Source organism: Musa acuminata, chromosome BXJ3-2 (genome assembly GCF_036884655.1).
Source record: "Musa acuminata AAA Group cultivar baxijiao chromosome BXJ3-2, Cavendish_Baxijiao_AAA, whole genome shotgun sequence".
In the NCBI taxonomy this organism is placed as follows: domain Eukaryota; kingdom Viridiplantae; phylum Streptophyta; class Magnoliopsida; order Zingiberales; family Musaceae; genus Musa; species Musa acuminata.
The window spans coordinates 28185721-28200570 of record NC_088350.1 but is presented as its reverse complement, the minus strand read 5'-3'; the positions used below and the strand labels follow the sequence as shown (position 1 = coordinate 28200570).

The 14850-nt window shown below is 35.2% G+C and overlaps 2 protein-coding genes and 1 long non-coding RNA gene across 5 annotated transcripts; 1 reads left to right on the top strand and 2 right to left on the bottom strand.

Annotated features, from left to right (window-relative positions):
• Positions 1 to 61: 61 nt before the first annotated feature.
• Positions 62 to 1737, top strand: LOC108952216 (uncharacterized). Its single transcript, XR_001976919.2, has 3 exons — positions 62 to 375; positions 471 to 530; positions 1579 to 1737. It is a non-coding gene; the product is annotated as an uncharacterized LOC108952216 (long non-coding RNA).
• Positions 1089 to 6848, bottom strand: LOC103975792 (uncharacterized). 3 transcript variants are annotated; one of them, XR_670995.3, is made up of 9 exons: positions 6366 to 6848; positions 6054 to 6257; positions 5842 to 5964; positions 5541 to 5578; positions 5318 to 5447; positions 2834 to 4969; positions 1733 to 1869; positions 1445 to 1629; positions 1089 to 1341 (listed from the first exon to the last, which is right to left on the bottom strand). XR_670995.3 is itself a non-coding variant. In XM_018822598.2 (8 exons), the coding sequence occupies exons 1-8, from the start codon at positions 6427 to 6429 to the stop codon at positions 1581 to 1583; spliced, it is 2895 nt and encodes a 964-aa protein (XP_018678143.2). In that variant the 5' UTR covers positions 6430 to 6848; the 3' UTR covers positions 1089 to 1580. The 3 variants fall into 3 exon arrangements, 2 of the variants coding, with proteins under 2 accessions (XP_018678143.2, XP_009389153.2); XM_018822598.2 differs by having other exon boundaries at positions 1089 to 1629; positions 6352 to 6848; XM_009390878.3 differs by having other exon boundaries at positions 1089 to 1629.
• Positions 6849 to 7934: 1086 nt separating this feature from the next.
• LOC103976306 (transcription factor LAF1-like) lies at positions 7935 to 11047 on the bottom strand. Its single transcript, XM_009391506.3, has 3 exons — positions 10249 to 11047; positions 9707 to 9836; positions 7935 to 9201 (listed from the first exon to the last, which is right to left on the bottom strand). The coding sequence occupies exons 1-3, from the start codon at positions 10409 to 10411 to the stop codon at positions 8625 to 8627; spliced, it is 870 nt and encodes a 289-aa protein (XP_009389781.3). The 5' UTR covers positions 10412 to 11047; the 3' UTR covers positions 7935 to 8624.
• Between the last annotated feature and the right edge of the window lie 3803 nt (positions 11048 to 14850).

Here is a 14850-nt window from a genome sequence, read left to right as displayed (position 1 = left end):
AAGATTTTAAGAAGTTATTTTTCCTTGATTAAGGTATTATTTAATAGCCTTCAAGAACTCTCTTTTTCCAATCACAATAAATCTGAAATTTGACCTAATGGTTGGATCTCCTCTTCGTCTTTTGATGTGGCTGTTGGAATACTTATGGAGGTAGCGTCCGATTGATTAACCTGATGAGAGCCACCTCCTTATCATCTGTCGACCATCAACATCAATCATTATCTCACACCTTGTTCAACATATCATCTTTGTTGTTGTTGCTGCCACTACAATGAAGGGGGAGAAGATTTTATCTGATGAATCATGATAGCCTTTCTAAGCAAGTGGTGCCAACCAAGTGACGAGGAGCAAGTTAGGCCAAGCACTTCAGGGCTGGTTCGTATCTTAATCTTCCTCTATCCCAAGTGCTGTTAAAGTAGCTGCATCACTGGATATGAATATTACACTAATCTTCCTCATTTGTGCCCCAGTCAACTCTTGAATCATTCTATGCAGGACTGGAGAACATATTCTTGGTTCATCAATTTAGGGTAAAGTTCACCAATTTATGTTTATCTTTTTGTTTAGTTGTGTTTACGAGAAGTGTGGTGGACAACAGCTCCAATAGATCCTTCCAAAGAACATGTCTTAATTGTTCAATATGAGCAAATAATGAAGATTAAACCATCTAAATAACAAAATCCCTCTGTGAAGCAGTTTCTAGATGAAATATCCAGTCACACACAAGTGTCAAAAAGGAAGGCACAGTTAAGTTCATATATAATAAGGGATTTTATTTATCATTAACTTGACAATAGGGCAGGATAGCTCATCTTTGGTGTTAATCTGTTTACCAGCTTTACATGGTTATGCTTTAGAGGAAACTTGATGAGGCAGACTCCATTAACATGGGAACTATGAGACCTGGTCCTAATCCACAAATGAAAGGGCAGGTTGACTTCATTTCAAGAGATGTGGCATTCATGTGACTATATACATCAATCAAGGATTTTAGCATCACATCAAACTTTCATCCTGTAAAGACTAAAAGCTGAAAATAGAGAAATATTTTGGCTCATGAAAAGGGCTGTATTCTGTATATCACCAAATGACAATTAAACTTCTACCTCACCAGTATTACACAACAACAGGATGATGCATGTTTGAAACAAAAATGAGAAAACTACACTATGTTTTTCAGGAGTACAACTAAAGGGCCAAATTACTAGAACCATGACATTTCAACAAAGAAACACTTCACCCAATTAACAGATTATATGCTATCCATGTGCACTGTATGCTTAGAAGTTATACATACCTTGGGAGCCCTGGATATGCCAAGTATTGCATCCAAGCACTTGCCTGTACAGAGCATTCGTTTCAATTATACAGAGAAAAAAAAGAAACTAATCCTTCACAGCATCTTTAATAGTCTAGATTGTGGCCTTGAGTTGTTGTCTTTCACCTTCAACTTTCTCCGAACTTTGGGCTTGTCTCGGAATATCGTTCTTGCACTTCTTTCAACTTTGATTTCGCCGATCATTTTATTTTTCCAGTACTGTCATTTCACTTAATTCTGCTATCTTCTTTTCATCATAGGTTTAGGAGATGAAAACCTGATGTACTTCACCCAAATCATTTCCTGTATACCTGGAGAGGCATTAACATCATACAATGGGGGAATGAGGATTTACATTAGAAGTTCAAATTAGACTAAGAGGACCAATGGCTGAAAGCAGATATGAAGTGTCACCTCACACGTAATTTGTTATCCTTGCTATCTATATCATGTGTGTGGTTTTCGTCTTCTGACTGTTGCAGGTAATCTCTAGTGCATTTAACATCATCTTTGCTGCCATATCTCAAACTCTGATGAAAGTGCTCATCATCCTGCGACAAATGTTGCTGATCAAGTAGTTATAAATTCTTTGATATCACAAATTTCTCCTTGATCTTAATCATTATTATTTCAAATAGTACAATTCTAGCCGAAAAATCTAAGCAAGCAATAATCATGTACATACTGTTTATTGTTTATTAACATGAAATTAGGTGATTCTTTTAATCTAAATTAAGTGAACCAACATACAAGCAATTCTAATGCACTCAAAAGGATTAAAAAACAACCACAATCATTTTGGACATTTTTCAATAATTTGGTCTTGTACAGAATTTTTTGATATAAACTAACTCCTATGTAGTCATATTTTTCTAAGCTACAGTTTGCTGGATTAAAAAAGTACAAATTTGTATAAATTAAATGGTAGCAATTAAACTAATTTGTATAAATTAATAGATTCTAAAAATATAAACTTTCTTATGTTATTTTAATATCTTGGTAAATAAAATTAGATCAGTTTACAGAGGCTGTTATAGTTAATATATAAAGTAATACAAATTAAGTATAAGAAACCTCAGGTTTCAAGAGTTTATAATTTATCAAATTCCAGTATGGTTCTTGGATTTTTTTTCAATTGCATTGCTTGTATCCTCTTCGAAGTCATTTATTGATGGATCAACTAATTTGTCATTGATGCAAACACATCAGGAAACTTTGAATACAAATCAATCCATGATATCTAAAAGAAATTGTAAAAAGCAACTATGTTGATGCAAATTTATTGTCGAGCTTGTGCATTTTTGTTGTTTTAATGGCCATAGATATGCACTTGCATGGAACTATGTGTTTGCTACTGTAAATGCTGACCCTTTCTGCATTTTGTTATGCCTGCATCTGTTTGCCTATCTGCTACTGAGGTTGGCCTTTGTTCTGTGTGGGATGATATGTTAGTTTTGAACTCTTTTGGAATCATGACTTTCCAAACTAAATCTAATATCGTGTTGGCTTCCTTACATTTGAAATTGAAGCTGTGTGGTTGTCACCATTTTTTTCATCTGAGCTGGTAGTCAGTTGCTCCTCTAGAAGACCACCCTTCAAGTTGGAAAATGATCTCCTCAGGTCCTGTTTTTCTAACTCGTTTTTGTATAAGGTATGCTTCAAGTTACTGTACTGCACTCCAGGGTTTGCTACCTCAGATTTCAGCACCGAAATAGTTGTATCTTTTTCATCTTTTATATTTCTCAACTCATTCGTCTCTTCCAATGATATGTTTCCTTCTTTCCTTAATACTGCTATTTCTTTCTTAAGCATATCTATTTCCAAGTTTTTGTCTTGCAGTGATATCTCACTGACTTCAGTTGCTGTCCTTGATAGGTCCATCTCGACTAACAATTCTTCTTTCTCTTTGTTCTGCTCAGAGAGAAGAGATTTCTCCAATTTGACCTTTTCCATCTCAGATTTGAGTTGTATTTCTTCTACGAAGTTCTTTTGGTTTGCTACCCCAGACATCTTATAATTCTCAAGCTCCCTTTGAGTATCTTTGAGTTCCAGAAGTAGCCTATCTGCCTCCTTTGATTTGAAATATAATAAGTCTACTAATTGCTTGAATTTCATGCGGAATTGTTCTTGCACTGATACCAAATCCTTTTTAGTTTTCTCCAATAGATCTTCCAGGTTGCTTTTTTCTGATCGCAACTCTGCAGTTTCTTTTAGTACATGCTTGACTATCTTCTCATTTGCTTGAAATGTGGATGACATATGTGCAGAAAGACTTCTAAATTCCTCCTGAAGCCGCGTAACAATTTTAGAATTGCTCCATTTTGCTTCTCTTAATGCCTCTTCTGCCAGTATGGCCCTTTTCTCTTGCTCAACTTTAGCATCTGTGATGGTTGCTATATCTGCTCCAAATGATTCAGCCTGTTTGTGAAGTTCTTTCTCCAGGCATTCAACATGAGATTCAAGGTCACTGATAATGGCTACATGTGTTGAACACTCATATTGCATCCTGAGTTGTTCTCGCAGTTGAATTTGCTCTAGTTTTGTCGTGATGTCATGGTTTTCCTGTTTCAAAATTTCATAGTCCAAAGCAAGCTGTTCCATTTGCATTTCTAGATCTTCATGGTCCTTCATGTAAAACTCTACTTCATTATTAAGATCAACGATTTTGTTCTCGAGTGAGTACGCAACCTTCATATCATCATGTATATTGACTAGTTCATCCAATGCATATTGTTCTTCATTGTCATTTTGGGCAACTTTTTTATGCAACTTCTGCTCACATTCATATTTCTTTAGTTGTGGAAGTCCATTTCCCAATTTCATGGCCTCTAGTTCATCACCGGTTTCTGTTTTGAGATACATTTTGCTACATTTCATACAAAGTGGCTCCCTATTTCTCTGCTCCAACAGTGTATCAAGATCTTTTACAGCAAGTATCAACTCAGATCCTTGCATCATTTTTAGTTGCAAACGAAGATGTACATTAAGATTTTTCTCATGATCTAATTCTTGTTTTGTTTTCTCAAGTAATGAATGAAGATCATCTCCATCATGCTGTGAGCCAGTAGGAATATTTCGCTCAAATTTTATTGGCTTTTCTGAGAGCTTCAGTGATTCACATTCTCTTTTAAGTGCGTCTCTCTCCTCTTTTAGGCTACTTAATTCCCTTGAAAGATCTTCTCCTCGCTTGCACTCCTTAATAATTTGCTTTCGAAGAATCTGCAGTTCCAGATCAGACAGTTCTACCTTCCTTGTCAACATAACAATATCATATCTTAATTTCTTAAGGCTGTCCTCTGAATCACATGATGTTTCATTTAATACAACATCACCTGAACTTCTTGTTGATGCATCTGCATTTCCATCAGGAGCTGAAGTGCGAGACCAGTCACCTGAACTGGTAATCAGCCTTTTAGGAGTGTCACTACTGATAAGAGGTGAGAAGAAGCTAGTAGGATCGCTTTGAGTATTGTTATGCTTGATCCAATTATCTCTTGTTGCATATATTCCTGAACTGGTATCTGAATCTGATGCTGATATAGTATCAAAGCTGTGAGATTTTTGGAGGCTTCCATGGGAATCAACACGGATAGGAATGTCTCTGCTTGATGGGAACTTGACTTGTGACTGAGTGTTAACATATGAACCATCCTGAAGAACGATATTAGAGGAAAAGTTCATTAATCATAGGTAATCTAGAAGTACGATACAAGATTTTCCACATAGGGCATTCTCTTAGGCTTAACTCTTGATCGATTGTGTTTAGTGTCCTACTTGAAGCTTTTTCGTCTTTTTTGACAAGGATTTTCACAAATAGATACACTAATTATTTTTTCCTCCTTAGACAGCATAAATTCCATAGCATCTTCAGATAGATGAAAAATGCATTAGCCACTCTATTAAACATGTGAAAATAAGCATCAAATATGTCAGCTGGTGGATTGCTGGTAGGATTTGAGGAAAAGAATTATAAGAATTATTTTAATTTTTTTTCCTTACACTCATAAAGCTGAAGCAGTCCATGTCATTGGGAGCTTTGACACCTTCCTTAAAATCACACAGCTTTAACTCGCTCTGTGATGCTCTTGTTTGTCGCTTAATCATCGCTTCTCCATCTTCATTACCTTCTCTGAGGGAACAGTTGGAGAGAACTGAATGATTAGCAAATCTACCTTCAGTCATGCAATTTATTCCAATATAAGTACTAGTCCCCTTAAGTTACCTTGCCTTACCATCACCCTGGATTCTCTGAATGGTAATCTGTCATTTCAAACAAAAACCGAATAGTTAGGATTGTAGAGTAAACATCCAAAAACTTGTGATTCTTGGGACACATGAATGATCTGAACCATTTCAGCTTTGTTAGAGGATTAATGAACACGATAGAAGAAAGGAAAATCCAGAAAGCATGACAGTACAAGAACATATTTCATCTAGGAACTTGTGAATTCTATTGATCCTCAGTATCAGATGACACATGAGATCAATGCCTATCAAGCAACTTAGAAAGTGGGACTCCTCACATGCAAGATTGTTCCTGTGTTTGATGCCTTGAGAGGGAGAGAAACCGAGGCAGCATTGAACACCGCAGCATAGTCTGCCAGGTTAACAGTGACATCTCCCAAAACCCCAGCTTTGCTTGATCCCTGCAAACCTTGCAACGAATCAGCTGTAATTGTTTGTGCATTGTACATAATGAAAGAGCATCAGGAAACGATTGAAGAATCTTTCATACGGTAGCTGAAAGGAGAAATCTGTAGACTTTGTCATCCATCTTTCCAGTGGTTGGATTTCGGACAAGCTTCACCGTCTCGTAAACCGGATTCACCCAGTTGCAGGTGCCGCCGACGACCGCCACCTTCTCCGATCTCGCCGTCGGTCTGCCAGCGTCCACCGGACCCAGGCTGACCATCATCGTTCCCGGTCCTGACTGCGGTACCTGATGAAATCGACAATGTCAAAAGCAGAACCCATCTCCAGAAGATCAACCAATACGTCTCTGTAACAGAAGATCAGCAGCCAGATATTATTACTTCATCCAGCCAACCTGAGTCGCTTGGAATTGCAGCTTGAAGACGGCTTTGTTCTTGTTCTTCTCGGTCGCCCTCCATCGCGCTGCCTTGAACATCTTGGATCTGTCCTTCAATTCTTCATGGTGTTCGCGAACAATGTGGGGTGGTCACTGCATAGACCGCGGTCATGGCTTCTCTGTCATCCTCTGTATGTTACTGTGAATGAATCTGGAGGAAAATGCAGAGGAAGAAAGGAGAGAGAAGGAGAATATGATGGGTGGGATGAAGAGCAGGAAGACAAGTGAGCAGATCTAGGAATAGATTCATTTGTCATCTTTCTCTGTGTCTTCTTTTCTACTTGATGGTGTAAAGTTTGCACAGTGAGACTGGGATGGTTTTGAATATGAGAAGCTTCTGTGCAATAAAAAAAGTGAGATTGCTATGATGCTGAAAAATGTGCTATAAACTAGGAAATAAGGAATTATTATGTTAGCTTGAGAGTTGAATCCTTGTGTTGGCTGGGGAAGTGTCATATATATATATATATATATATATATATATATATATATATATATATATATATATATATATATATATATATATATATATATATGACTTAATATTATCATAGTATTATTATAGAATATAAGTGAGATACAAGGAAGATGAGCTTTAAGAAATTTCTCAAGGGAAGTATTAAAAATTAAGTTTGTATACTTTCATTCTTTTCAAATTTTACATTAATATAGTTTTTATCCTTTCTCTGCAGAAGTGCTCACAATGGCAATGTGATTTCATCATTCTTGCCACCACTTACTTGCCAAGGAAGCAGAGTGTGGACTTGGTCGTACTGGTCATGGTACCCAAGAATAGGGATGTGCATGTTGCAATCATGGAACATGGTCCCCTTCCCACATTACACTTGTCTGGACCTCAAGTCTATTATCCTTTGGGAGCATCTTTTACAGACCAATGTCGAACAAGTGGAGAAATGTTGACAGAGATTGAGAATTGCAAGTCTTCTTCCCTACAGCTGTTTTGAACTAATCCAAATGTGAGTTCTCTTATGTGTCTTATTATTCTTTTCCTTTTACTGTCAGTGCTTTTAGCTGAAAGAAAAAAAAAATTATCCAGTGTAATGCTCTTTCCTTTTTATCTGCTACTTTAGCAACATCCCTTTCATTTCAAAGTGGAATGGGTACAAAAAGAAAAGGAGAAGATGGAAAAGCAGGAAGAGAAGTAGAGAAGCATGAGTCGACAGAAGAAAAACAACTGCATTGCCATGAAACTGTAACAAATAGAGGACCTACAAATAATCGAGTCCTGGAGAAACTGATATCAGTCATTTGGTTATTGATCTGAAGAGAAAAAATCCTTTAAACAACCTCTAAAAGACCGATTTTACACTGATAATCCAAGATCACTTGCATTGCATGTCTTTTCTTCGTTCAGAGCAATAAAAGCTTGATTAAGGTTCCCTATAGGATTCATCCAGAAGAGCCTTTAGGTCATGCCTTATGATCTCCCATGAAGCAACAAGCTCATGAGATTTCATTTGACTCGGATACAAAACTGTAGATAGTTGGTGTTAAAAAATAACCTACATATGCAATTGACAGTGATTGATCAAATACTACATGAGATCTGCATTTTCCAGTGAATACAAGATGGGTTTCAATGTTCTGGTATTCTGAACAAAAGAACTTGCTACTTTGGTGAGTCAACATCAGATAATTGGCTCTTTCTCTTAGGCCATTAGCATACTGGAATATTTTGCATCCATGTATAGCACTTCCATCTATTTATTCCTTATGTTTCTTTGTAGTTAGAATTTAGGAAGATAGTTCTCCTACTAGTAGTCTATTCTAAGAAAGAATGAGTAGACCATAATGATGAAACATGGAACCCTAGAATAGGTGGAGTTGAGTTGATCATGGTCCATGGATAAAGTAAACGAATTAAAGCTATCCTAGTAAGTATGGCTTGAGAAAAAGATTGTAGCTTGCTAAGGAGGATAGGAATGATGCAGAAGGCATATGCTCATCCTTTATCCTATTCTTGAATTAATTCAACTACTTCGCAAGAAAGAAAGAAAGAACAATCAACAAACCAGTTTAGCTACTGATGCTGACAATTTTTTATTTGAGAAGGGAACAAACAAGGGCATGTCATCAGGTTCATGTGAAGAAAAAATGAAATAAACAAGTAAAAGTGCTTCCTCATAATAGGATCAACTACATAGCAATGTCTTATATAGAAAATTTCGTGAATTTTGAAACATATATGACCTTCACCTACAGATTAACAAACATGTCATGGTTCAGCTCCAAACCGGTGTAAGCTTGATCATGGAAACCAAAAATTTGTTCTACGGGCTCAAACTGTAGCTTAAATCCTCCACAGATGCTTGCATCTTCAAATCCATGAAGGAAAACTTCAGTAAATATCGTGTCAAACTGCATAAGTTTAGGACTAAGAACCTCAGAGTTCAGAGTCGATTCCTTTTGGCAGTTCACTCTATCAGATTCTGGAGCTGATGAGCTCTGGTCATTGCCACTGAACATTGGTAACCAATCTGCAAATAGGATTTTTGGGAAGGGGGCATGGTTGGTAACATGTATTGATTGGCATGGTGTTGGGGACACTGATTTCAATGAATCTGAGGATTCTGAAAGTGAGATTTGGTTACTGTTCTCATCTATTAATTTTTCCAGTTTTGGACACTGGCTGTCTGATTCTAGAGATTTGGTCATGGAGGCATGTGAGCTTGATCCTTCGATCTTTACCAGTTTCTTCTTGAGATGGGTGTTCCAATGGTTCTTTACTTCATTATCAGTTCTTCCTGGTAGATGCATTGCTATTTGAGACCACCTGAGATACCATTGTCAAAATTGCCTTAAACCTTCACTCAAGAAAGAAAAATAAAGGAATAAAAAAAGATGTTCTGTTGCATGTAATTGAAAACAATATAAATAAATATTTCCACTTTATTATCGATCGAATATAGAAAACCACTGTTACAAAAGAATATGAATGACAATATCTTATAGTGCAAGATGTGACTCAATTAGAATTGCCAAACAATTAATATAACCAGATGAAATATCAAACATTGTCCAACCACCAGAAGCGACATGCGCACCAATATGTTCTTGGTTTATACCAGAAGTCTAGACATATCTAAAGAAGTTGACGGATAGTGCCAAAACTCATTCATTTTCTTGGCATATTTTAGTGCACTGGTAGCAAGATCTTGAAAAGTCAACTTTGCTAATATATTTCTGTAAAAAGATGATCTTGAATAATAATCTGTTCTGACTTCTGTAGAAAAGGTTGAAATAAAAGATGCCATCCAGTTCTTGATCTGAAAACTTACTTATTGCCCAAAAGGGTGTGAAGTTTCATAACTATTCCCTCCTCTTCAGGAGTAAAATCACTGTGCTTTAGTCCTGGCCTCAGGTAATTGATCCACCTCAATCTGCAGCTCTTTCCATTTCGTTGCAGGCCTAGAACAGAAAAAATGATGTGGTTATTTGTTGCATACAGGTTGTTCTAATCTGGCAAATTTGATTTTTTTTTTAGCTGCTACATTTGACTTTGCCTCTTGCTAAAATAAAAAGAAGAAAATATAGAAGTGTTTTATGATGAACCTTTCTGTGTTATTACTAGATGCAAACACACAGTAAGATTATAGTGCGTTTATCAAGTACAATACATGGATGGAAATGAGACAAGTGAAGAAACAACCAGTTCTTCTGCCCTATAATGATCATCAGAACATCCTTAAGCAAATTGGCTAGTTAATTACACAATGTGACTAATAAAGAAAAAGTGTTCTTCAAGCAGAGGATGCCCATGTTCTTTGGATAGAAGTAGGCAGGTGCAGAGTAATCTTAACAGCAAGTGGCAATGACTTACCAGCTCTGGCAGGAACTGAACTCCAGCAACCATGGCCATGCTTAAGGATAAAGTCCCTCAGCCTCTGGTCCTCATCTGGTGACCACAGCCCTTTCTTATAACTAACCTTTGGCTTTTCACAAGCCTTGCACCCCATTACAAGGCAATTCTTAGAAGCCACCATTGACTGGCTTTTAAAGAGTCCAGGGGAGTGCAAAAGAACTCAGCTGATGGCTTGTTGGCTTTGGTGCAATAGGCAGCAGACTTCTGAGATTTAAAGAAACTAGAGTTTAGCTTGGAGAACTTAATAAAAGTGTTATTCTTTAAGCAATTTACATAAGATGGAAATCCTGACTAAGAATAGTGACAGACTTCTTTGTGCTGTTTTTAATACTAAGATTTTTTTACAGTCATTACTTTAATCTGCTGTCCGTATGTGCTACAAATTTATAAGCATATGGGCCACTAACACAACAGAGATTTGTTATTACAATCTGTATCTGAGAGTTTTTTTTTATCTCTTTGTAATATGACTAGGTCAAAGCACTTTAATTTGAAATTGTGCCTACTTTTATATGCCATTACTTGTGCTAACTATTTATTGATTTTGTAAACAATTGGTGTCCTCAATAACTTATAGCATCTATTTTTTTTGTAGCAATTTTGCTGCTTATCCTTTTCATGTCATCAGTTACGTTAAATTGGAAAATAATTCACTGCTGTACTTTATTTAGAAACTGTTTTGCTTCAAGATGGGAATAGCCCAAAAATCAGCTGGATCAAGAGGGAGCAAAACATATGCAAATTATTAAGATAATATCTTCTAAATCAGGAAAAAGATGTGCAAGACTTGACATTCTCTACAGATAACATTTGTACCAAAACATTATTTATTATGCACTGTATGAAAATTTTAGATTGTACATGATTTTTATATTTATCATGATTTGCAAAAATGAAAATGCAAATTACTTCCATGATACTCAGTCATGAAATATTAGATAGAAAACAACTCCTTTTGTTTATTTAGAGGCGTTTTTAATATTGGATGGTCTTTAGTCTGCAGATATGGTTTTGAAAGTAAATTTCTGTACGGATGAAGAACTCTTCCAGTTTTAGGAGATAAAAAAGGTACAGAATCTATTTATATATTGATCAAGCTAACAGCTGACCATTTTATAATATTAACATTAAAGTTTTGCAAAAGTACACAAAGAAACTGTACTCTTACAATGCAATGGTAGTTTATTTCTCTTAATCCACCATCTGCTATACTGTCAGTTTTGAAAATGTTTCTTGCAAAGATCCAATATTTAACATTTTAGAAAATTGTAAAATCTTAATGATTTTTGTCTATTAGATGAACATGATATTTCACTTTTTTTATGCTGATTTCGAAATTCACTTGCATTGGAACATCTACAAACAAACACACTCATTTATCTGTTTTGTCCCTTCATTTCTTAATTTTCATGACATAAAAACTATCTATTTGAATTTGGCACAATAGTCAAGACAATCCTTTATTCATCTCCTAATATTAATTCCTTGGTTTCTGGTTTTCTTATAGAAGAATTAGGTGACATCTACAAACAAACACACTCATTTATCTGTGTTTTCCCTTCATTTTTTAATTTACACATAAAAGCTATCTATTTGAATTAGGCACAATAGTCAAGACAGTCCTTTAATCATCTCCAAATATTTATTCCTTGGTTTCTGGTTTTCCTATAGAAGAATTAGGTGACAGCATAATCTCTAAATGGAATAACTTTCTTTTTATAATTTCTGATTTCTGCATGTTCTGGAGAAAAGCCGCTGAGAATCAATACACTAACACATTATTATGTATTCATGCATGAATTTGAGAGTAATTAATCACCTAACCCTTGGAAAAATGAACAAGCATCCAAAATAGTCTATGTACCTAGTCTCAAGGTTTGTCGTACCATAGTATATCACCCAACACGGGTGATGCATACTGGTCCAATAGGAGACTGTACATAGACCATCGAAATGAAAGGTTTTGTCTCGCTTAATACGAGCTTGTATTGTTCGATAACAATCGAAATGTGATCGATAGATGGTTCAGATCTAACCCTTTCAACGATCATCCATTTGAAAAAATTTTTAAACCTTTTCCTCCCCTTTTTTCATCCCCTTTCACTCTCTCAAACTCTTTACTCTTTCGGTCTCTTTATCATTTTCTTCTTTCTCTCATTCTCACATTTGCACTCTTTTAAAACTTCATAAAGTTATGATTTATAGATTAGATCAAGCTTGGAAGGTTAATTAGGAAAGATTAACACCTAAGTTAGAGGAAGAGCCCTCTAATCAAATATATGTAGACAACTTCTCAATTATATTAAATAACTTGCTTAATATGGAGACATGGGAGTGACATGGACAACAGTGCCTCGATCGATGATGGTGACGACGTCGAAGAGTTGTTGATCCCGTCTACATAATTTGAGAGTGGTGTATGGATTAAGGAGCAGTATTTTACATATACCACCTAAGATTTAGATCATGAAGCTTGATGTGATAGTTATTCTTCTCCGAGCAGCAGTACAGTAATAGTTGGTCATTCTTCTCTAAGCAATAGTATGATGATTGATTTTATGATATGGAATAGCAGATCAATGGTGAAAATAAAAGTTCCAACATTCTCTATGTTCCACACCAATATATGCCACAATTGTAATTTTTTAGGACCTACCTTAGACATGTGTGGTTTATGACGATTAGACTATAACCATCATCACATTGATGCACCAATAGCAAATGATGTATTAGTATACTATGTCGTGGGATCAATTTCGGGATTGGATCTGACAAACATATCGAGTTGATTTATAGATACATAGGGTTGAGTATCCCAATCCACCACTCGTTGAGTCTCATCATTCTTTTTTATGACAGAATTTGATATATCCATTGATTGATTACTTGACATATGTGATTTATGACGATTAGACTATAACCATCATCACATTGATGCACCAATAGCAAATGATGTATTAGTATACTATGTCGTGGGATCAATTTCGGGATTGGTTCTAACAAACATATCAAGTTGATATATAGATACATAGGGTTGAGTATCCCAATCCACTACTCGTTGAGTCTCATCATTCTTTTTTATGACAGAATTTGATATATCCATTGATTGATTACTTGATTCATTTGAATATTAAATCTTAAGTTGTTTAATAAAAAATCTCACAATTTAAATTATTTCTTTATTAATAATTCAATATCAACGAAGGGACGATCTAAAATATACCACAAAGCTATTCCTCAAGACCCGAAAAAGATATGTGTCACTATTCTTTCCTAATTTAGATTATTTTTTGCTAAAGTTATACTAAATTTTTATTTATTTTTAACTTAAAAAATCTTAATCTAACTTTTTTATTTTTAAAAAAATTTTAGAGCTATTTTTGACTTTTTTTTTATGTGTCGTGAATACGTCTCGTTTTACTGACACATAGTACATTGATATAGAATGATATATACCATTTCGTCGGCTGATCAAGATATCGGTTTTGACCGATAAAGCTAACCATGTCTGGGCTGATAGAAAATTCTATCCTTGTTTATGACTTAAAAGCACATTGGACAGGTCTTCTTAAACAACCTTCTTGCTATAGTTGAATTATGCTTTACTGAAATTACACAAAATTTTCTTCTCTTTCATTGTTTGAATGAGCAAACTCAATACTTCAGATGTTGTTCATTTGTCAGAAATTTCTTATCCTCATGGATCTTGGATAACTGGTAGGAAAAAAACTTCATACTGATTTGATATTAAGAATAGTAATTGCAATGGATAAGTAATGTTATTTACATATAGAGATTCTTTTGATAAAGAAATCAACAACAAGAAGTAAAATACATTTCTACTGGTTTTACAATGCTGTTATTTACCAGTTATATATACAGAATGGATTGTAAGAAGAACATTAAGAATTCAGTATTATTTTCTACTAATTTCCTGGATCTCTAGTAGCTATTGCACTTCTCTTTACCACAAAATTATGACTGGAACAGAATAATGACACATAAGTGTCTGTGCATTGAGAAGGATTCAGAATAATCTTCAGGCCATGAATGAGATCATGGTGTACTTTTCTCACATCACTTAATTCATTAGGTACATACAACATAGTAATAGGAAAGGGCTGATGAGAGCATACCTTGGAATTGGATTATGCTAAACCCAAGATTGGTATAATAAAATATGACCAAGAAGGAAAGAGCTGAACCATGAAAGAATCACTAAGGCAGTCAAATGATAAACAGTGTTTTCATGTTTATAGTGGTCCTGAAACTTAAGAACAATATGAGCATGCAGTTGGCTTTGCCATCAGATCTGCATAATTTGTCCATGAATCTTTTTGGACAACATTATTTTAGCAAAATGGTTAATCCAACTCGAGTGTTAAATTTGAAGTTCTTGTTCATTTTAATCCAGCATGCTCAGTAGCTTGTGTTATGTCCATGGTAGTAAATAAATATATTATCAAATTTGCTGGAAAATAACTAAACTTGATGTTATTACAAACATGATAGTTAGAACTTATGCATCATGAGAATTAGGTAGGTATGAAACATATATGA

Excerpts from the sequence above, each read along its gene's own strand:
- LOC103976306 (XM_009391506.3), bottom strand. The coding sequence starts at position 10,411 with ATGGTGGCTTCTAAGAATTGCCTTGTAATGGGGTGCAAGGCTTGTGAA. Across the intron at positions 9,837-10,248 it reads TTCAGTTCCTGCCAGAGCTG|GCCTGCAACGAAATGGAAAG; the intron begins GTAAGTCATTGC and ends TTTCTGTTCTAG. Across the intron at positions 9,202-9,706 it reads CACACCCTTTTGGGCAATAA|GTGGTCTCAAATAGCAATGC; the intron begins GTAAGTTTTCAG and ends ATGGTATCTCAG.
- LOC103975792 (XM_009390878.3), bottom strand. The coding sequence starts at position 6,446 with ATGTTCAAGGCAGCGCGATGGAGGGCGACCGAGAAGAACAAGAACAAA. Across the intron at positions 5,965-6,053 it reads GATTTCTCCTTTCAGCTACC|GGATCAAGCAAAGCTGGGGT; the intron begins GTATGAAAGATT and ends CAAGGTTTGCAG. Across the intron at positions 1,870-2,833 it reads ACACAGCTTCAATTTCAAAT|GATGATGAGCACTTTCATCA; the intron begins GTAAGGAAGCCA and ends CATTTGTCGCAG.